This window comes from Ascaphus truei, chromosome 19 (assembly GCF_040206685.1).
Source record: "Ascaphus truei isolate aAscTru1 chromosome 19, aAscTru1.hap1, whole genome shotgun sequence".
NCBI lineage: Eukaryota > Metazoa > Chordata > Amphibia > Anura > Ascaphidae > Ascaphus > Ascaphus truei.
This window is the reverse complement of record NC_134501.1, coordinates 11,070,456-11,093,579: the sequence shown is the minus strand read 5'-3', so window position 1 is coordinate 11,093,579 and position 23,124 is coordinate 11,070,456. Positions and strand designations below refer to the sequence as shown.

Below are 23,124 nucleotides of genomic sequence, written 5' to 3'. Positions count from 1 at the left end.
AGCAGGGGCTCGCGCACGCTTCCGGTGGCATTCGGAAGCGTAGCCAACAATTCAATTTTAGTTTCTGTGCTCACGGGAGCGCAGGGCCAGTCACGTGAGCGGTTCGTCCAATGAGGGCGAACCAGCTCCGTGACGTCACTGGCCCGCTCCCCGACACGCCCCCGGACGGCGCGCAAACTAAGGCCAGGGAAAGCACCCGCTTTCCCTCAGCCTCAGCGCGCCTCCGCACGGCTGCAGTCTCTATGGACTCAGCCTTATGGAAAAACAGCGCTTACCAAGTATGGGTCCAAATGTGTTGATGCACGGACTTGCACAAGATCACATGGAACGGACTCAAACCAGACTGACTCACTTTAAAGCCGCAATCTGCTCCACTTCTCCCTTCTTTTTATTATTGCAAAGTTATTTTGCTGCTGTTATTACCTATCCAGGCCCTTTTTCAATTCTGCACTTGATTTCTGGAGATCCGGTCTCTGTTTGCCAAAATTTGCTATTTACACTCAAGAGCACAACTGAGGTTGCCATGGCAACAGGTGAATACTCAGCATAAATTCAGAGTTTGAAAAAATAAAATAAAAAATGACAAGTTATAAATATGAACTATCGGGTTATGATTTAAAAGTAATGGCATTACCATTAAACCACTGACATCTTGCTGCACTACGAAATGATAAATCAATATAGCAAAATGTTACATAGTTACATAGTAGATGTTACATAGTTACATAGTAGATGTTACATAGTAGATGAGGTTGAAAAAAAGACATGCGTCCATCAAGTTCAACAAACGGTAAATTTAGACGACAGATACTTGTCCTATATTTGTATTTACAGAATATTGATCCGAAGGAAGGTGTCAAAAATCAATATAGCCAAATGTATTAGCACAGTACAAAATTGTAATGTTTCCAACAATTGACCTTCACCATCACCACTATACCTCCCTGTCTCGGTTTGTTTCTCCCACTGACTCAATATTTCTGTGTCTCTGCGACTGTATTCTGTTCGTTAGGGGTTTATTTACTAGGGTTTATTTACTAGGGTTTATTTACTTCCCGGCTGCAAAACTTGGAAGAAAAACAGTGCAAATGAATTGCACCAGGTTTATCAAATATATCCAAGTGCTTTCCATGGCTTTTCCTTGGATAAATAAGGTGGTTTTTGCATAGGTTTTGCCGACTTTAGTGAATAGATCATGGAGTCGTTCTGCGATATTTCCTTTTCTGGCATTTCCTCTCTCTGCTGACAGATGGATATGATCTCCCTCCTGCCACTGGACATCTTGTACTTTCAATTTGGTGTTAAGTCCATTCTGCGTTTTCCACGCCTTCTGAAGGTGAGTTCATCCTGTCTCTGCCTTGTTAATATGGGGTTGGGGTGCCAATCATCGCAATAAGGCCCTCTCTCTGCATCAGGAAGCCAGCTGAGTCTGTCCCTTCCACTATAAGGTGACAAAGGGATTTTCCGCCTCAGCGTCCTATTGCGGTGTGACAGGGAGCACGTGGAGCTTGTCGCAGCAGCCGGTGTATAAGGGTGCATGGCGGGACACCGCCATTTATAGATGGCAATGGAGCGAGGTGCCCTGCGGCCAGGTGTTCCGGCGGGGACATGTGTGGCAGTGGTTTGGTCAGGGCCAAATGTCCTAAACCGCATAAAGGGATGGTTGCCCATCGAGTCTGTCCACAGTGGGCCAGAGTGATATAGACAGAATGGGCCTATGGCATGTGGAGTCTGTCCCGCCCATTGCAATGGAACATGTAGGAGTCTTTCCTGTGATACCTCCAGTAATGTTACTCCATTTCTCCATGCAGTACATGGCATTCTTTGAATTCAACAACCGACTCGAGGCCATCCTGAGCAAAGCGTATATCTACAGGTCAGTTGTTCTCAGCCTTACAGAGAGTGCGCTGTGGATCAGCCTTATACTGCACTCTCAGCTTGCAAACTGTTGATGCTTTCTCACACTCACAGGAAGGGGCAGTGGTTTGAGTGTTATGGCACTAAGGCAAGGGTGGGCAAAATATGGCCTGTCAAATTATTCCAACAGGCCCGACACCGGTAGGGTCACCCTCTCTCTGTACCACCTCCCCGGGACTTACCCAGCAGAGGGAGACCATCCAGGTTGTCCTAACACGGAAGTTAGGGGGAGAGGGGTGTCAGATATGAGAGGTGTGTCGGGGGGGGGCGGAGAGAGGGGTGTCAGGCATGAGAGGTGTGTCGGGGGGAGAAAGGGATGTCTGGGGGAGAGAGGCGTCTCAGGGGTTAGAGGTGTGTCGGGGGGAGAGAGGGGTCTCGGGCATGAGAGGTGGGGAGGGGTGTCTGGGTGGGAAGAGAGGAGTGTTTTGGAGGAGGCTTGAGAGGTGTGTCAGGGGGGAGAGAGGGGTGTCTTGGGGGAGAGAGGGGTCTTGGGGGTGAGAGGAATGTCAGGGTGGGGAGAGTTTTAGAATACTAGGCAGCGCACATGTACGTCCTGCTCTGATTCTTCTACCTTACACAATTTAGTATCATCAGCAAAGATGGAGACTTCGCTCTCTCTGCCAACCTCAAGGTCATTAATAAACAAGTTAAAAAGAAGGGGTCCCAGTACCGATCCCTGAGATACTCCACTGGTAGATCCCTGGCGAGGACCCAGGGCGGAGTTGTAAAATGTTAATACAATTGTTAGTTATCTCGGGGTTAACACCTTTGTAGAAAAATACGGCGTACACTGAACCCCAACAGGTAGTTTTATGTTGTATTGCAGGGTCACCTTGTGTGTGTATAGTGCAAGCTGGGGTACAGGGTCATGTCACATGTATAGTGCAAGCTGGGGTACAGGGTCATGTCACGTGTATAGTGCAAGCTGGGGTACAGGGTCATGTCACGTGTATAGTGCAAGCTGGGGTACAGGGTCATGTCACGTGTATAGTGCAAGCTGGGGTACAGGGTCATGCCACGTGTATAGTGCAAGCTGGGGTACAGGGTCATGCCACGTGTATAGTGCAGACTGGGGTACAGGGTCATGCCACGTGTATAGTGCAGACTGGGGTACAGGGTCATGCCACGTGTATAGTGCAGACTGGGTTACAGGGTCATGCCACATGTATAGTGCAGGTTAGGGGTACATGGTCCTGCTGAGTGTATAGTGCAGGTTAGGGGTACATGGTCCTGCTGAGTGTATAGTGCAGGTTATGGGTGCATGGTCCTGCTGAGTGTATAGTGCAGGTTAGGGGTACGTGGTCATGCCACGTGTATAGTGCAGGTTAGGGGTACATGGTCCTGCCATGTGTATAGTGCAGGTTAGGGGTACATGGTCCTGCCACATGTATAGTGCAGACTGGGTTACAGGGTCATGCCACGTGTACAGTGCAGGTTAGGGGTACATGGTCCTGCTGAGTGTATAGTGCAGGTTAGGTGTACGTGGTCATGCCACGTGTATAGTGCAGGTTAGGGGTACATGGTCCTGCCATGTGTATAGTGCAGGTTAGGGGTACATGGTCCTGCTGAGTGTATAGTGCAGGTTAGGGGTACATGGTCCTGCTGAGTGTATAGTGCAGGTTAGGGGTGCATGGTCCTGCTGAGTGTATAGTGCAGGCTGGGGTACAGGGTCATGCCACGTGTATAGTGCAGGTTAGGGGTACATGGTCCTGCTGAGTGTATAGTGCAGGTTAGGGGTACATGGTCCTGTTGAGTGTATGGTGCATGGTCCTGCTGAGTGTATAGTGCAGGTTAGGGGTACATGGTCCTGCTGAGTGTATAGTGCAGGTTAGGGGTGCATGGTCCTGCTGAGTGTATAGTGCAGGCTGGGGTACAGGGTCATGCCACGTGTATAGTGCAGGTTAGGGGTACATGGTCCTGCTGAGTATATAGTGCAGGTTAGGGGTACAGGGTCATGCCACATGTATAGTGCAGGTTAGGGGTGCATGGTCCTGCTGAGTGTATAGTGTATGTTAGGGGTACATGGTCCTGCTGAGTGTATAGTTCAGGTTAGGGGTACATTGTCCTGCTGAGTGTATAGTGCAGGTTAGGGGTACATGGTCTTGCTGAGTGTATAGTGTAGGTTAGGGGTACATGGTCCTGCTGACTGTATAGTGTAGGTTAGGGGTGCATGGTCCTGCTGAGTGTATAGTGCAGGTTAGAGGTACAGGGTCATGCCACATGTATAGTGCAGGTTAGGGGTGCATGGTCCTGCTGAGTGTCTAGTGCAGGTTAGGAGTCAGGATCATGCCACAAGTATAGTGCAGGTTAGGGGTGCATGCTCCTGCTGAGTGTATAGTGCAGGTTAGGGGTGCATGGTCCTGCTGAGTGTATAGTGTAGGTTAGGGGTACATGGTCCTGCTGAGTGTATAGTGTAGGTTAGGGGTGCATGGTCCTGCTGAGTGTATAGTGTAGGTTAGGGGTACATGGTCCTGCTGAGTGTATAGTGCAGGTTAGGGGTACATGGTCCTGCTGAGTGTATAGTGCAGGTTAGGGGTACAGGGTCATGCCACGTGTATAGTGCAGGTTAGGGGTACATGGTCCTGCTGAGTGTATAGTGCAGGTTATGGGTGTATGGTCCTGCTGAGTGTATAGTGCAGGTTAGGAGTACAGGGTCATGCCACATGTATAGTGCAGGTTAGGGGTACATGGTCCTGCTGAGTGTATAGTGCATGTTAGGGGTACAGGGTCATGCCACGTGTATAGTGCAGGTTAGGGGTACATGGTCCTGCTGAGTGTATAGTGCAGGTTAGGGGTACATGGTCCTGCTGAGTGTATAGTGCAGGTTAGGGGTGCATGGTCCTGCTGAGTGTATAGTGTAGGTTAGGGGTACATGGTCCTGCTGAGTGTATAGTGCAGGTTAAGGGTGCATGGTCCTGCTGAGTGTATAGTGCAGGTTAGGGGTACATGGTCCTGCTGAGTGTATAGTGCAGGTTAGGGGTACATGGTCCTGCTGAGTGTATAGTGCAGGTTAGGGGTACAGGGTCATGCCATGTGTATAGTGCAGGTTAGGGGTACATGGTCCTGCTGAGTGTATAGGGCAGGTTAGGGGTGCATGGTCCTGCTGAGTGTATAGTGCAGGTTAGGGGTACATGGTCCTGCTGAGTGTATAGTGCAGGTTAGGGGTACATGGTCCTGTTGAGTGCATGGTGCATGGTCCTGCTGAGTGTATAGTGCAGGTTAGGGGTACATGGTCCTGCTGAGTGTATAGTGCAGGTTAGGGATGCATGGTCCTGCTGAGTGTATAGTGCAGGCTGGGGTACAGGGTCATGCCACGTGTATAGTGCAGGTTAGGGGTACATGGTCCTGCTGAGTGTATAGTGCAGGTTAGGGGTACAGGGTCATGCCACATGTATAGTGCAGGTTAGGGGTGCATGGTCCTGCTGAGTGTATAGTGTATGTTAGGGGTACATGGTCCTGCTGAGTGTATAGTTCAGGTTAGGGGTACATTGTCCTGCTGAGTGTATAGTGCAGGTTAGGGGTACATGGTCTTGCTGAGTGTATAGTGCAGGTTAGGGGTACAGGGTCATGCCACATGTATAGTGCAGGTTAGGGGTGCATGGTCCTGCTGAGTGTATAGTGCAGGTTAGAGGTACAGGGTCATGCCACATGTATAGTGCAGGTTAGGGGTGCATGGTCCTGCTGAGTGTCTTGTGCAGGTTAGGAGTACAGGATCATGCCACAAGTATAGTGCAGGTTAGGGGTGCATGCTCCTGCTGAGTGTATAGTGCAGGTTAGGGGTGCATGGTCCTGCTGAGTGTATAGTGTAGGTTAGGGGTACATGGTCCTGCTGAGTGTATAGTGTAGGTTAGGGGTGCATGGTCCTGCTGAGTGTATAGTGTAGGTTAGGGGTACATGGTCCTGCTGAGTGTATAGTGTAGGTTAGGAGTGCATGGTCCTGCTGAGTGTATAGTGTAGGTTAGGGGTACATGGTCCTGCTGAGTGTATAGTGCAGGTTAAGGGTACAGGGTCCTGCTGAGTGTATAGTGCAGGTTAGGGGTACATGGTCCTGCTGAGTGTATAGTGTAGGTTAGGGGTACATGGTCCTGCTGAGTGTATAGTGCAGGTTAGGGGTGCATGGTCCTGCTGAGTGTATAGTGCAGGTTAGGGGTACATGGTCCTGCTGAGTGTATAGTGCAGACTGGACTCCACTGTGTATAGGGTGTGTTGTATTATGGAGATAAACCCTGTTTCCTTTGCAGAGTTATCCGGACCACAGCCTACCTTCTGTATTGCTTGCATATAAACGCCTGCCTCTATTACTGGGCTTCAGACTACGAGGGGATAAAGGCCACAAAATGGGTGTATGACGGAGAAGGAAACAGGTAGGTACCAGCCATATGCAAGAATACAGTAAAGACAATGACAGTGTCTCCCAGTCTATATGAACCAGATATACAGTGACACTCATCCCCTATAGCCAGCGTCGCATTTCGATATCCGCCGCCCCCAGACGCTTACATATGCCGGCCGCCTCCTTTCTGCCGCCCTCCTTCCGATTGGCGGCGTCATCGTCACACGGCGTCTCGCTGCCATGGTAAAGCAATGGCATTTGACGCCGCAATGTCATGTTGCCATGGCAACAATACACCATTTGATGCCATGTTGGTGGTGTCCGCGGCGTCATTTGACACTGCGTATCAGGAGGAGGAAGAGGGCAGCAGAAGGAGGCGTCCGACATATGTAAGTGACTTCCCATTAGGTCAGATAGGCCCGAGAGTGCGGAAAAGGTATATTGGGGCAGAAATCGATGTGGCAGGCGTTAAGGCCCTTGCTGGCGCGTTATTGCACTTGCTGACGTGTTATTGCCCTTGCTGGCGCGTTATTGCACTTGCTGACGCGTTATTGCCCTTGCTGTGCGTTATTGCACTTGCTGACGCGTTATTGCCCTTGCTGACGCGTTATTGCCCTTGCTGCGCGTTATTGCCCTTGCTGGCGCGTTATTGGACTTGCTGCGCGTTATTGCCCTTGCTGCGCGTTATTGCCCTTGCTGCGCGTTATTGCCCTTGCTGGTGCGTTATTGCACTTGCTGCGCGTTATTGCCCTTGCTGCGCGTTATTGCCCTTGCTGGCGCGTTATTGCACTTGCTGACGCGTTATTCCCCTTGCTGGCGCGTTATTGCCCTTGCTGACGCGTTATTGCCCTTGCTGGCGCGTTATTGCACTTGCTGACGCGTTATTGCACTTGCTGACGCGTTATTGCCCTTGCTGACGCGTTATTGCCCTTGCTGGCGCGTTATTGCACTTGCTGACGCGTTATTCCCCTTGCTGGCGCGTTGCTGCGGGACATACACAACGCGACAGTGGGAGAAGCGGCCATCGTCCTAAATGAGGCGCTTGCAGAAAAGGGGGCGGGGCTTACATGCCATTTCTCAACGGGAGTGTGTCAGCGGGCGCAATAACGGTTGCTACATCTGTATAAGGGTTTCAACAAGGTGAGGTCAGGCTCTGAAGCGGGAGGTTGGGAGGCTTAGGGGCAATGTGAGGAAGTACTTCACCGAAAGGGTGGTGGATTCGTGGAATAGACTCCCAGCAGAGGTGGTAGAAGCTAATATAGTAAGGGAATAAAAGAAGATGCTTGGGATAAACATAAGGCTAAATATGAAAGCAAGCCAAAGATCAAAACTTGTCTAAGGTTTTGCAGCAGACGGGGAAATGGTTAGATTAAGTTGCAGGATACATACCCAGAGGCAAGTAAACAGGAAGACAATAGGTTAATCTTCCACAGATCCCTAGTAACACTGCACACAGGCTAATAGAATATATAGCAGGAATATAGTGCTTGTATTGCTAAAGGGAGTAGACCGAGGGGAGGATCCTGGTAATTGCACCCAAAAATAGGATAGAGCAATTACCTAAAATGCCCTATGGGCAAAACAAAAAACTTTTATTAAACATATATATAGACGCACATTGTCACGACGCAATGAATCAGTAGGTAATACAGCTACATTGCCAGTTTCTGAGCATTATATCGGCCTTTGCCGCTGCCTGAGAGACTGGAGAGTAGGGGCTGCATTGGCTGCACGGGGTGACACTGTAACCACCAGAATATTGTGCTGCACAGCCACATTGATCTGCAGCTCTCACGACCATTATTGAGTGAGGCTCATTCTTCCGGTACTACTATACTATTAGCATAATAGACATCCATTACACCCTCCCAGGTTTCAGGTGATTCACTAGCATCTATAGCTATCTGCATTAGGCATATTTACCTCCACCGTATACCACCCCCATCGGAGCTATCAAAGGAGGTATTCATTTAAGTAGTGGTATAATTGATATTTATCTTACCACCACCTCCTTATATACCCGTGCCTGTGTTTTAGTTGTTTTTATTACCTACTGATTCATTGCGTCGTGACAATGTGCGTCTATATATATGTTTAATAAAAGTTTTTTGTTTTGCCCATAGGGCATTTTAGGTAATTGCTCTATCCTATTTTTGGGTGCAATTACCAGGATCCTCCCCTCAGTCTACTCCCTTTAGCAATACAAGCACTATATTCCTGCTATATATTCTATTAGCCTGTGTGCAGTGTTACTAGGGATCTGTGGAAGATTAACCTATTGTCTTCCTGTTTACTTGCTATGTCAGTACCATCCCTTTGCACCGGCTATATTATCTGCTATCTGGTGAGCGGTGTACTATTAGTTATTCTACATACCCAGAGGCACCTACTGAAGCCGTGGCCAAAAAATCAAAATACCGGGTCTGCTGCTGTTGCCCTGCTGGGGGGGGGGGGGGGATACCATTCTTCCGGATCAGAACCCCTGCAGTGGTAATCCTCCGGTGCCGAGACAGCCACGGTTGCATGACAGCAGCTCACCCCGGTGGTGGAAACCTTTAGTTGCTACATGGGTAGAAATACAGAAAGACAAGGAGCACAGACAGCAATCCTGCCTTCCGAGCACCTTTGTTTAATCACCGCAGGAGTCCGCAGTTGTTGCCGGCACGGTTTAGTGCGTTATCATTCTACGGGTACGTGAGATAGGGATGTGACGCTATATGAACGCCTGCGAGTGGCGCGGGTCGCATCGGTGTGTTGCCCTTTCCATACACCCTCCTCCTTCTCTGCAGCTATATCCGCTGTTATTACTGGGCCGTCAAGACTTTGATTACAATCGGAGGCCTCCCGGATCCAACGACCCTGTTTGAACTCTGGTTCCAGTTGCTCAACTACTTCATGGGCGTGTTCGCCTTTTCCGTCATGATTGGTCAGGTAGGTTCTGGGAAACAAATGAGCGAGACTTCCTATGGATGCTGCACGGCAAGTATTCTACCAGTGACGTTACCGCAAAGGGTTAAAAGCCGTACCGGCCTCCCTGTGTTTAACCCTGAATGAGAAGTACCCCCATGTATTTCTTTCATTGCTGTTCTTCATGGCATGCAGCCGTCTAGGTGGAGCACGGTCTGTGTTTAGATGTTGCCTAACAAATAGTACTTGTGACAGAGCCCCAGCTGTCCGCCATGTCCCAGCTTTGGCCTCCCTTAAACTCTTGCATAGGATCGGCATCACACTTAGAAATACAATGACACCACTCAGCTTTGGGACTCCTCAATCACATCGAACGTAACCATGTTTCCACCTCTCTTCTCACTACCTCCTTCATGTTCTCGGACAGCCGGTCTGGCCTTTGCCTTACTTTCTTTCCTGTTTGTGTTTCAACCCCGATTTGCACAGTCACAGTTTAATGAACTAACAGTTGATAGTAACATTAGTCTATTACACTGGAAATCCCGTCTAATCAACTATTCTCAGTGCCGGAAAGAGAACATGTTGTTTAAAACAGCCTCGTCTATCTCTCTGCAGATGAGAGATGTGGTGGGTGCAGCCACAGCTGGCCAGACGTATTATCGCAGCTGTATGGACAAAACCATCAAATATATGAACAGCTACAAGATCCCCCGCTCCGTGCAAAACCGCGTCAAGATGTGGTATGAGTACACGTGGCAGTCCCAGGGCATGCTGGGTAAGAACCAATCCCACATGCATTGGAATAGCAGTGGAAGCAAATAATACAGGCACAAATAAAACAACTGGCGCCTATAGCGTGCATCAAAAGGTTATTAAAGAGATAAGCTCAGTAATAGCCAAACCGTTATATTTAATATTCAAGGACTCCATTTCCACAGGCTCTGTACCACAAGATTAGCGTAAAGCAGACGTGGTGCCTGTATTTAAAAAGGGAGCTGGATCACAACCAGGGAATTTTCAGTCCTGTAAGCCTGACTTGAATAGTGGGGAAGCTATGTGCAGGTTTATTAAGGGATCATTTTCAGTGTACCTATTGGATAACAATATGATTAGTGATAGTTAGCATGGATTTATGAAGGCTAGGTCGTGCCAAACTCACCTTATTAGTTTCTTTGAGGAAGTAAGTAGAAATTTAGACCAGGGTAATGCAGTTGATGTCTACTTAGATTTTGCAAAGGATTTTCATACGGTGCCACACGAGAAATTAGTGTAAACTAATACAGGAGATTGGTCTGGGTGAAAAATATTTTTATGGCTGGGCTAAAGTTTTAAGTAGAGAACCTCGAGGATCGGTGCTGGGACCCCTGCACTTTAACTTGTTTATTAATGAACTTGACATAGAGATTACATAGAGATAAAGCCTTCATCTTTGTTACACACTAAATTGTGTAAGGTAGTAAAAATCAGAACCGGGTGTAATTTCTCTACAGAAGAACATGGATAGACTGGAAACTTGGGCAGGTCTTGGCAGATGAAGTTTAATAAATGTAAGGTTATGCATTTGGGAAGCAAGAATAAGCAGACTACGTACAAACTAATTGAGACAAAATTTGGTCAATCCTTGATGGAGAAGAATTTAGGAGCGCTTGTAGACAGAACTTTAGCAATAGTGCCCAATGTCAGGCTGTAGCTGCAAATGCAAACAGAATATTATCTTGCATAAAACAGGGTGGGTATAGATGGAAGGGAAGACTGCATTTACCACAGTGTAAATCCTCAGTAAGACCACACCTTGAATATAGAGTACAGTTTTAGGTACCGCTCCATTAAAAAAAAGACAGCATGGAACTGGAAAAAGTGCAAAGAAGAGCCACCAAATTAATGAAGAGGATGGAAGGTCTGAATTATGAGGAGGGGCTAGCTAAATTGGATTTATTTACATTAGAAAAGAGGCGGCTTAGAGGGGATATGATAACTATATACAAATATATTCAGGGTCAGTACAAGGAACTTTCAAAATAACTATTCATCCCACGGGCAGTACAAACGACACGGGTAATCCCTTGAGATTTGAGGAAAGAACATTTCACCAGCAACAAAGGAAAGATTATTTACAGTAAGGGCAGGTAAAAGGAGGAATTCATTACCCATGGAGACTGATGGCAGATACAATAGATTTGTTAAAAAAAAGGTCGGACATCTTTTTAGGAAAGGTATACAGGGATATACCAAATAAGTAAACATGGGAAGGACGCTGATCCAGGGAGTAATCTGATTGCCAATTTATTTTTCCCCTTATGAGACTTATTCTCATAATTAGGGGCTTACTCTATATCTGCCGAAGTGGCAGATCAGGAGGTTTTTGGCCAAAATTCCCCATTTAAGTCGAAAAGACCCGATCAGACGAGTTGGTATAAGCCCCATAATTGGATAATGTTTCACTGGGGTTTTTGTTTGTTACTGTGGATTAATAATATACTGTAAATAAAAATATAACATGAGTATATGTGTTGTCTAAATTTAGCATAGGTTAACCTTGATGGACATACTGTGTGCCTTTTTTTCAATCTCATCTACTATGTAGCTAACTATTCAAGCAAGTTACACTTCTCATTTGAGGGACATTCAGTGCTTCTCTTTGCATTTCCTGGGCACAGGTAGAATATAAATGCCGTTATCTGTAAGAACAGCTGCCTTCAGATAGAACTGGGTCCTCAGGCTCTGTACAAAGATAGAAAAGTCGCCCTTATTTCCTATGTTCAAATCGAAAAGGTGCCGTCTGCTACAATACATTTCAATACAAGAGGTGCCCTGAACTCCTGCACACCTGCATGAAACTACTCACTGCCCCCCTGTTTCTCCCTCTCAGATGAATCGGAGCTCATGGTGCAGCTCCCTGATAAGATGAGGTTGGATCTGGCTGTAGACGTGAATTACAACATTGTCAGCAAAGTGGTCCTATTCCAGGTAAATGCTCAGACCTCCTATAACCCCAACTCTCCCCTGCTGTCACTGTACAGGACAGGGACCGTCATCCCCCCCTGCCCCTCAAGGTGGCGCTGCTGCCCTGCAGCTAGTCCCAGACACTATTTGATACACTGTATCATTTGTATGTTTCTTTACATTAATATTATCCCTTTTTTTTATTTTTCTAATAAAATAGTGGCATGAGGTGTCAAATGTGTCACACAGGCCAAAATATCCACCGCAGAATATTACCCCCTACACTGCCTGGAGTTTATGGCAAAGCAATGAAAGAGATGATATAAGTGATGTTGGATCCAGCCAGTGAAATGACATTGACTTTGCTTCCTCCTTGGTGCGCAGGGCTGTGATCGGCAGATGATCTACGATATGCTGAAGAGACTACGCTCCGTGGTTTATCTCCCAGGGGATTATGTTTGTAAAAAGGTAACCTACCTACACCGCCTGTCAGATATATTAAGCGGAGCCGAGACATTCTGCATCTTACCGCGCATTAAAGTGAATGAGCGGAGCCTTTAGCCGTAGCACACGCTCTGTTCCCCATTGCAGTTGTACGTAGAGCATTGGACCACAAGGCAGAGATGGGAGTAGCTGAGACACCAGAGCACATAGTGTGACAGGAAGTCTATTCTTGTCACAGAGATAGCCAGCCTCAGAAGAGCAGCAGAAAGAGGTGGCCAAAAAGTCAATGGGGCAGTAAAGTATCTTCCAGTGCCGGAAGGTGCCTTATGGCAGAACACTGCTTAGGAAATATGGGCCAAGGTGCCGGACGGTGCCCTACGGGAGAGGTCCCCAACTCCAGTCCTCAGGGACCACTAACAGTGCAGGTGTTACGGATACCCCTGCTAGGGCACAGGTGGTTCCGTCAAAATGATTGGGCCACCTGTGCTAATGAGAGGCTATCCTTAAATCCTGCACTCTTAGCGGTCCCTGAGGACTGGTGTTGGGGACCTCTGCCCTACGGGATAGGACCGCTTACTATATATGGGCCATGGTCTCCGTTTTCGGTTTATTCACCTTACTTGCATCACATACGTGAACTAAAGTCAGGCATTTCATGTGACCTCACTAAACTGAGGATTCTGGGATATATAGTTCTTCGCCTGTTAAAATGTTGTACTGTTTTAAGACCGTAGGACACAAATCCTCGAACTCCCGGAGTCCGCTGATTCTTATCAAACAGTAAGACGTATACATGTGTACAGGACTTTGAGTACGCTGATTTGCTTTATAATTAAACTTACAGAAGGAGTTAGCGGTCACTAAGGTGGACAGCGTTCAACTGGAATTAGAAGTGAGGGCACTAGTGTGCTCACTCACAGCTGGACGTGTGCAAAACTCAACATCAGGTAGTGTGTCTGTTCCAGGGGGAGATCGGCCGGGAAATGTACATCATTAAGGCTGGCGAGGTGCAGGTGCTGGGGGGGCCGGAAGGGCAGACGGTGCTGGTCTCTCTAAAAGCTGGATGTGTGTTTGGAGAAATCAGGTGAGTTTTACAGGTTACATTGAACAATGACCCCCCCCCTCTGCAGGACTGCAGCTTGGAAAATGATACACAGTTATATCAAGCATTGGCCTCGTTGATTTAGTCTTTATTAGGACAGGTACTCTGTAGTCTGTATTTTAGGAGTAAATGATTGGTAAGTAACGGTAGGCAGGCATTTAACAGGGAAAAGTAATTTTCCGTGGGATTATAGCAAGGAAGGGGGTTTAGTAATCCTTGCTACAGTATAGCGGAGAAGATGAAAAATATTCTGCGGGTTTACAGCAGGCGAGAGATTACGCTCGGACGGTCTTTGATAATATGCAGCCCCGTAGGGAAGGAGACGCAATGTGGTTTTGTGCAAGTTTGTTACACCTGGCACAGGTTTCTAAACAAGAAATGTAACGCCACCTCCGAATTTGGGTGCTGTTTGATGCTGTTTGAAGGGTAAAAAAGTGACGCTCAATTTAATACATCAAAATATAATCTGTGTGTCACGTAATTACTCCTATGTACACTCCCCAAATTGCAAGCTGATACACAAGGGGCATAAATTGGAGCAAAGGCCTTGATACATTAAGGCTTTGAGGCACAAGAGGAAAAAAGCCCAAATTGCTTTAGTACATACACCTTCTAAAAGGCTTTGTATCAAAGATCAGGGGCTGTGTGTCCCCAATGTTGCAGCTGTTATGCATACTGAATCCATTTTCCTCAGGAGCTCCAGTGAATATAGTATTTCTTGCAGAAAATAGTTTAAGTGATGCTCTGCAAGTCTACCTGGCAGGGCAGCGTGAAGCAATGCTCTGCAGGATTGTAGCCGTTAATGGATAAAGTGATTCTCTTCCACCTCTAGTAGAGAAAGGTCTAAACCAGGGAAGCGCAATCTTTCTCCTCTGCGCCGCCCCGCCGGGGGCCCCACCCCCCACCTTGGTTCCCGGCGTTTGGGCATCATGCCATCACGTCATTTGATGCCGTGTTGCCATGGCGGCGTGTTCCCAGAAGGCCTATGTAAACCCCGCGCCACCCCCCAAATAATCTGTCGGGTGCGCCCCCCAGTTTGTGCACCCCTGGTCTAAGCAATGCACTGACGAACTCTCTAGGAGAAAATGGCTGAATTATGTTCTTCAGGACTATCTAGCGGGGGCCTGGGGAGCAGGGCAGGATGGAGCATTGCTCTGCAGGATTGCTAAGCGAAGCTCTGCTGGGGTAGAAACATTAGTTAATGATGTTCTCCAGGAATGAGTTAGGAGTTAGTCCGTCATCTGCGTGTTTGGCAGGGAAGAGGTTAATCAGTGATTTGCAGGTCTCTAAAATAACAGTGATGCCCTACAGACCTCCCAGGGATAGGGTTATACATAGACAAGGGTGCTATATAAAGGAGAGCTTATAGATTTCTATGACCCGTCACTTTGCTTCTTTCAGTCTGCTGGCGTTGGGAGGAGGAAACAGACGTACAGCGAACGTGGTCGCTCACGGATTCACCAACCTCTTCATCCTGGACAAGAAAGATCTGAGTGAGATCCTGCTCCATTACCCCGAGTCTCAGAAAGTCCTGCGCAGGAAAGCAAAGTGAGCAGCGGCCTCGTACGCGACTAACACAGAACACCGTTCTGGCAATATAGTTAAATAGGTCTCCCATGCTCCAATGGCCGTCCCCCCGTCATGAGATAGCTCAGTTGCCTTCTACACTACTATATAACGCTTTATGACTCCGCCCGTTGTGATTCTCTCCTCTAGGAAAATGCTTAAGAACAGCAGCAAACCAAAAGATGAGGGTCCTGCACAGAAAGGGTTTCAGCACATCATTCCACCAAGACCGGAGACCCCCAAACTGCTGAAGGCTGCTCTGGCTGCCACTGAAAAAATGGGTTTCAAGGGATTTTCTAAGCTGAGTCGTCGTCTTAAAGCGAAGAAAACCATACAGGTCAGCAGAGGAGGTTCTAAGCAAAAGGAGGGCCCAACGTGAATGTCTATGATGGGGCCACATCATGTTCAATACCTTTTAATGCCTTTCATTGGGGCAATTTTGCCTTGCCATGCAACTTTGAACTTATAATGGAGCAAAACCTTTGTTTCTCAAAGGTCCTGTTACCACTCAGCACCCATTTGCATCTTTTGGTTGGGGGGTTTTGGACTCTGATTTCTAACCCTGCTCACCCAGAGATGCCCTAGAATGAAATGTGGGGACAGAGAGGAAACAAGAGAAAATAGAGGCAGACAAGGAAGGGGATGAAGGGACAGACGAGAGATGTTTATGAGGAAGAGAAGAGAATGAAGAATAGGAACAGAGAGATGAGGAAAGCAAAGAACTGTAGCACATCTATTCTACAACCGCATTAACACGGAAAACAAGAGGGTGGTGTTATAAACCCGGGAGGGAGGACTAAGGTGAGGGCGAGACGTAAGAAAAAGGAGAGCGGCAACAGGCATAGAGGAAAGAGACATTGCACTAGAGCATATAAAGTGTGCTGTCATTATATATAGAAAAATGGAGACATAGGGAAAGATATGAGAGGGGAACATGGAGATAGAGGTGGTAAAGGTGAGAGTCCGAGATTAGAATGACACATCGGGACAGAGAAACCACTACCTGCCTTATAATATGTCTGTAATTCCTTTCACAGCCCTCCAGTAGCAGCCCTGTACCACCTGCATCCCCTGTCCACCGGCGATCCCCTGTCCCCAGCATGAGACCAGACGATGACGATGCAGCGGAAATTATTTCCGAGTCTGCGGACAACACCGTGTTCATCCGGGTCAGCCCGTCCCCTCGGGGCGACGAACAAATCTTATCGGTTGAGACGACGGCTGCAGAGGATGGGAAGAAATAAAGGAAGGGATCAGGCATGGAATAGGAAGAAGAACGGGGAGACGCTCCCTGGCCCTGAGTGAATCCCATGTAGGAATTGGCGCCCTTACATCTTCACTGCGGAGGAAGCCTACAAGGTGTTATGGAGCGATATTAACATGGCTTGCCATCATATATTGTGTGTGGTACCATCGACTGGACCAACGCGAGAGTTCTTCATAAACGGTCCAAGTGCTTTGGTGAATTTTTCAGTATGGCTTCAGATTCGATAGATAGATCTAAGATGCTTCAGAAGTGACATTAGTTCTCCAAGGCTCATATATCTCATTATAGTTGAAGAAGACTTATGTTGGTTCAAAAACAGCTATCACCCTGCAAAATATATTTCTCTGAGACCAATATGGCTACTACTGTATTTGAATGGCCACCTGCCCACAGTGAAGGGTTCAAAGACAAGGGCATGGATCCCTTATGTTATATCTGTAGAGTCTGTTCTGCATCATGCTGCTGTCTGTGCAGTAAGGAAGAGTGGAGGTTCAGGACCTTATCCTAGCTTTTTTTAGTCAGCTGATGCAGCTTAACATTTTGTCTCTGGGAGAGAGGCCTGTAGACTTGCTGCTTTTCTCATACAACAGATAACCACTAGGTGTTCTGCTTTATTTTTGTTTGTTACATGCAGAATTGCTATTTTGTACACAAATATATCCATGCGGAATAATTCTGCCGTTTCTGTTGCCTGTGTAATCAGCGATGAGAGATGTGTAACTAGTGCTGCCTTGAGGTGTGTTTTCCTGATACGTTTGCGGGAACAGCTCTTAAAGGAAAGCGGCCCTGTATGTTGTGGGCGAAAATGGGCGAAGACCCTAAAATATAGATAGATGTGGCTATGGGGAAACAGGTTGATGTCTTTGTGGGGAAGGGTTTTAATGCGAATTTAATGTCTGGTTGGGTTGACAAAGGTATGCAAGGTGATGTATCAATTCACAATATCTGGCCATTATTTTACTCTGCGAGGACAGGTTAGCTTAGGTCCAGTAATAGAGTGTGAGACAGCATTGTGTCTGGGCCCAATGTAACTCTTCGAGATGATATCAGTTGAAATAAAATGTTTGAAGGCTTTGGTGCAGAGATGTAGAAAATCGAGGTAGCCCCAAAGGAGAATAAAATCTGGGCGATTCCTAAAATGATTATAGTAAATGAATGTGTGGCACATGAGCTGTGAAGAGCCTCCCAAATGTCTAACTACATAGGAGCAACTCGCTCAGGAGACCCCCGGCAGTTGGGTCCTAGAGACCCTGATGAGTTTCTACATGGAGATGAAGTCCAAGCGGGCTGGTCCGATAGCTGGTAGTCCTTGTTGCCTGAAGCCAACTACTACTAATGCAGAATCAGACTTCTTCCACGTCTTCATGTTACCTCCAGGCTGTCCTTGTTAACCCCTTAATCTATATAGCTTACTGACCAAATGAGGATATCCTACAAACTGGGTAGACCCAGCAGAGTAAGGGTTAAGGTAAACAAAAGCCAATGTCCACAGCATGGGCAAAACGGTGTTAATGGAATGCACTTTAATATGATGGCACATAAAGCATTGCCCTGTTAGAGGTCAGGGGTCTGCTTGCTGTTATCTGTGTACAGAAGAGACAAGCTGAGCTAAATCCTGGCACGCTTGTGGGAGACTACCACCTAGCATAGGAAATATGTACACGCATTGACACACAGTATAATAATCCCTGTTATGACAGGCAATCAGGTTTCTAAGTGAGAGCAGCGATTAAACACCCCCATGTATTGTTAAAGGGATTTCCCCACAGTACTGTAACCATAACACTGCATTTGCACTGTCAATCCACTTGGGTAGTTGCATGACTGCACACATACTTTAGGTTTACTTCCCAAAACTCATAAAGGGGGGTTACATGTATTAATAGGGTGAAAAGTGAAAGTCCCTCATGTGTTTGTTGGAGGAGAGGTATGTATTCCTGATGTGTCTGTAAGGATGTGCTAAGAGGTAAATATCCTTGCGTTATATGCAATTGAAATGTATGTGTTACTGATGTCCTTTGGTTTGTGGCGGTGAGAGGTACAGTATGAGGGCAAGATTCTTTGTAATACGCAGTGGCTAGAGGTACACATTCCAGGTGTCCTTTAATACTCTCTCTTGAGAGGTATGCAACCCAGATCCTCTTTGGTATGAAGTGATAGAAATCAGGTGTGCCAGATACGCTTTGGTATGTGAATTATGTGTTCCCGATCTCCCTGCAAAGGTCACAGGTATATGTTACTGAGGTCTCCCTTCTAGTTCCCTAAAACGTACACCTCCTCAAACGTACGCGTTCGAAAATACTCTGATCAACAATTTCAGTAACAATTAAACACATACAGTAATTAATCAAACACAAACAACCTGACTCATTTCAAACACAGTGCCAAAACCTTTGCCAAATTTCCGATCCTGTGCTACATTTCAGCACGTCAAGAATTTTATTTTACCTTAGAAAAGGACAGAAATATCTGGGCAAGAAAACCAAGAAAAGTCTCACATTGCAACACAACCAGTTGTTGTTGTTTTTCATCTTTAATATAAGGCTGAGCGTGTATTTTCTGTCAGCTTTTTATTACATTTGATGAATTAATAAGGACAACATTATTATACTGGAGTATATAATTAGGAATGTATTAATATGTAAAGAGCACAATTATTAGAGGGCCAAAGCCTGCAATTAGTGTGCCGCAGCAAAGATGGGTTCCGCCCACAAACATATATATCCGGGGCTCCTAACGCCATGCTTAATGCATAGCTAAATAAAACCGTGCTCTCTTGTCCTCTTAAAAACTTGTCACCTTAGGAGTGGGGTTTTAGGGTGTTACCTACGCCCTTTGTTTTTTTTTATCTTAGATTTTATTGAAGGTAAGCATTCATTTTACATCCTATCCCCACTTTTTTTTAAGGTCATTAATTGTATATATTGACCACACACCTATGAACAGTTTTATGCATCCGTGAGCAGCACCTCACCTCATGATATCACCTCTCGTAGAATAGGAGACGTCGCTCAAACAAAGGAGGATGAAGAGTGAGTCAGATTGTGTAAAACTGGAAGCGAGAGAGGGAACGCCGGGGTGAGGGTGACAAAATAATATCAGTTCTAACGCGGTGTGTAGTAAGGACCCCAGCCCCTCCGGCACTGAAGCGGTGGGAGTCCTGGCCCCCTGCCTGCCAGATCGCTTATGCAGAGCCTACCTTGACGAGGTTGGCGGCTGGAATCATGTTTTGATTAAAAGATGCAACCAAACGGCTCCTTTGTCACACAGACTTGGGTTCTAAATGGAAACATGTCACTAGTATATTGTAGCCCATTTGGTAGGAGCGCAGGATCCGTTCTTTGTTTTCTGTATATGTAAGGCTAATCCTTGTACCAGCGGCACACTTCATAAGAGGAGGAGCGTGGGTAATATGTAAAGTCTTCCACTAAATGGGCTGTAAGGTGCCTTATGGTGGAGGTGCGGGATTTACGGGGGGGGGAGCGTGGCAGTTAGAGGTCCCGCGCTCTCCCCCAAGGCATTTAAATTAAAAGTGGGGGGAACTGCGCGAGACCTCTGTAACTAACTTACCTTGGCTTCCAGCAACGCGTTGTCATGGTAACCCGGCGTCAAATTACGACGTGGGGTCAAGTGATGTCACAGGAACCCGCTGCATCAATTGACGCCGGAGCTGAGCAGGTGGGCGGGGTGGAGCGGCACGAGTAGGGGAGAAGAGCAGGCAGGGGGGCGCAGGAAGAAAAAATTGCGCACCCCTGTTTTATGGCATAGCAATGCTTAGTAGATATGGGCCCTAATATTTTCAGCCTTCCCTGATCGGGTAAATGCTCAAAACCTTTTTTATCATTTTTATTTAGTTTATTAAAAAAGTGCAAAATTGTCTGTTCTTCAAGCCTGAATTTGCCTTAAAATTGACACGGAAACACTTACTGTGCACGTATCAGCGTTTAGCCCCCCCTTTTGCCATCTTCGTGGAAGCTTGTGATTTCCAGAGCAGTTACATGGAGGGGGGGCTTAGGGAGAAGTTACATGGAGGGGGGCTTAGGGAGAAGTTACATGGAGGGGGCTTAGGGAGAAGTTACAGCGCACACATTATAAAGATGATATAGATAATAAACGAAAAGAACGCAGAGAGAGCACTGAGCTGCAGAAATATACATTTATATTGCTAAAAAAAAAAAAGTCTAGAGGTCACAAGAGGGCTGCTACATGAGCGTCTATTGGTCAAGAGGTGTACCGGTTGGAGAGAGGACGCGATTGACGGAGCATTGCGTGTCCGGACCTATTCCGTCGACTTCTGATTCTGCCTCCGGATCTCCCGGTTACTCCTCATAACGCCGCAGCTAGTGTGTAAGTTTTAAATGGCCTAATGTATTTCTAACCATGTCTTTGTCATCATACAAATACAGCTGCGTAAGCCAGCAGGGTTATACATTATATACAAGACATCGCATGCACCGTTAGAGATAATATATATTCTAGGCGTATGTAACCGTTACAGACCAGATTAAAATGTGAGACAGCTTTAGTTTTGAAAGAACTGAGACTGGTGGCGGCTGTGAGAGTCTCTGGTAGACTGTTCCAGTTTTGGGGTGCACGTTAAGAGAAGGAGGAGCGGCCGGATACTTTGTTGAACCTTGGGACCATGAACAGTGTTTTGGAGTCAGATCTCAGATGATAAGTGCTAAGTGAAATAGAGGGGTTGCAACGTAATATTTGCTTTTTAGGGGAAATGCTGCTTTAAATGCTAGCACATCTCAGGGCTGAAGGAAAAAGTAAACAAATAAAACACTGGGGAAATTAATTTCATCTTAGAAAAGCTCTTCAGCGTGTGCCAACATGATTTTGTTGCGGCATCTTAGTAAACGCGAGATTACAGCTGGACCGTGCGAAACAGTATCAGCAGGAAACCACAATTACACAATCATAGAAACTATACTACATGATAGGAAGCAATATCACACACAATCATTGTTAAGAAACCACAGACAAGAGTGGTCCAAGCATGTTACTTAACAATGAAAAGAGGAACCGCAACAACTGTGGTGCACTAGCTTTTTTATTTTAAAGTCAAGATTCGGAGGAAAGAGGATATGATGAAACGTTTTGAAGAAGTTCCTCCGAGCATCAGTGGCAGTCGCATATTTAATAGATATATCTGTAGATAAAACTGTTTAAATGTTCGGGAAGGTTTTTACCATCTTTATCTCACCCCTGTTGTTATAAAACCCTTTGTGAATGTCTGAATCTGCAGGTACATTTTCAATGCACTATTCTTTTCATTGTAATGTACTTATGAGTTCTAACCGATAAGGTTAGGAATACACAGGGCCGCCTACAGATTTCCCGGGGCCCAGGACTAGAGTTTTGACCGTGCCCCCCCTTCTCCTTCCCAAGGTGCCCCCCTGTGTCAGCTGTCTCGAGCCCCCCCCCATTTTACACCTCCTTGTGAGCCCCCTCCTATATTCCTCCTACACTACCCCACAAATACATACTTACAACACAACCCTCCCCCAAATTAAAATCCTTAAACTACCCCCAAATACATACTGACACTAACCCCTCCAATACATACTTTCACACACTGCGCGAACCAAGTGCAGCAGCCGACACGAGCCGGCCATAGTGAGTGCGGGCGCGAAGCAGGGCGACCACGCAGCATATTTTTCAAAAGACCAATCATTTTGGGGTTTTTTTGCGCAACGGCCGCGTCACGTGAGCAGTTCAGCCAATGCGGGCGAACCAGCCTGGTGACGCGTCCGCCACGGCCTCCATCTCCGTGCACGCTTCGCTCGGGCACCAGGCGCGCGCGTAACACCATGCGTTCCGGCGTGCGCCTACTATAGTCGCAGCCTTAAATGCCGCACATGGGGCTCTTGAGGTATATTATGTTGCCTACAACTGAGATAAAATGACAAATGAAGACGGTGAATCATCTTTGAATTCATCAACATGAAGCGAGATATAATCTAGGTTCTACATTACTTATTATCTATTTAGTAACCCAACCCAAATTTCTACATCAGAGATGAACAGGTTATTCCCCTCCTTCTGTTTCTCAGAGCCATTAATGCGGGAGCAGAAACCTTTCCAGGAGTTTGGCAACAGTGGAGTTTCTAACCAATGGTTTTTACATTAGCCGCGGTGATTTTGGGAGGTCGGTGCAATACATATTGTAACGTAATTAAAAAGGTTCTTAAGGCTAAAGGAGCCAGTGAGTTAAGGCAGGGACTGGTTAAATAACGACACTGAGATTGGAGCAGGGGAACCTGGTTCAAATCCCGGGGTCAGCTTCTTGTGATCTTGGGCATCTCACTTTATCTCCCTGTGCCAAAAACATAGGACAGGGGCTGTGTCTGTAACAACACTGTACAATGCTGCTTACCACACACACACTATACTGCAATTGGGAAGTGCTTTGAATCCTACTGGGTGTAAAGCGCTATATGGAATTAAGTTATTATTAGTACGGTTTTGTTTGTGACGTTCCTCTTTCCAGGCACACACACAGAACTAGGAATCTACACGTAATCTAACCACAAAAGCAAATAATACTGTCCCGGGCACACAAATAATCTGGGCACACAAACGGAACTTTTTCTGTTGTTCTTCCACTGTATTATTTGCATTTACATGTGTTGTCATAAT

The 23,124-nt window shown here is 46.6% G+C and overlaps 1 protein-coding gene across 1 annotated transcript in view; it reads left to right on the top strand.

The window, feature by feature from the left end:
- Positions 1-17,153, top strand: part of CNGB1 (cyclic nucleotide gated channel subunit beta 1) — a 90,899-nt gene extending 73,746 nt beyond the window's left edge. The window contains exons 32-42 of the mRNA XM_075576538.1: positions 1,250-1,336; positions 1,812-1,876; positions 6,159-6,281; positions 9,040-9,181; positions 9,773-9,932; positions 12,027-12,124; positions 12,485-12,568; positions 13,510-13,628; positions 15,048-15,194; positions 15,363-15,549; positions 16,250-17,153. Of these exons, the coding sequence (XP_075432653.1) occupies positions 1,250-1,336; positions 1,812-1,876; positions 6,159-6,281; positions 9,040-9,181; positions 9,773-9,932; positions 12,027-12,124; positions 12,485-12,568; positions 13,510-13,628; positions 15,048-15,194; positions 15,363-15,549; positions 16,250-16,456 (1,419 nt within the window). The 3' untranslated portion in view covers positions 16,457-17,153. The remainder of the gene's footprint in view (positions 1-1,249; positions 1,337-1,811; positions 1,877-6,158; positions 6,282-9,039; positions 9,182-9,772; positions 9,933-12,026; positions 12,125-12,484; positions 12,569-13,509; positions 13,629-15,047; positions 15,195-15,362; positions 15,550-16,249) is intronic.
- The last annotated feature ends 5,971 nt before the right edge of the window (positions 17,154-23,124 follow it).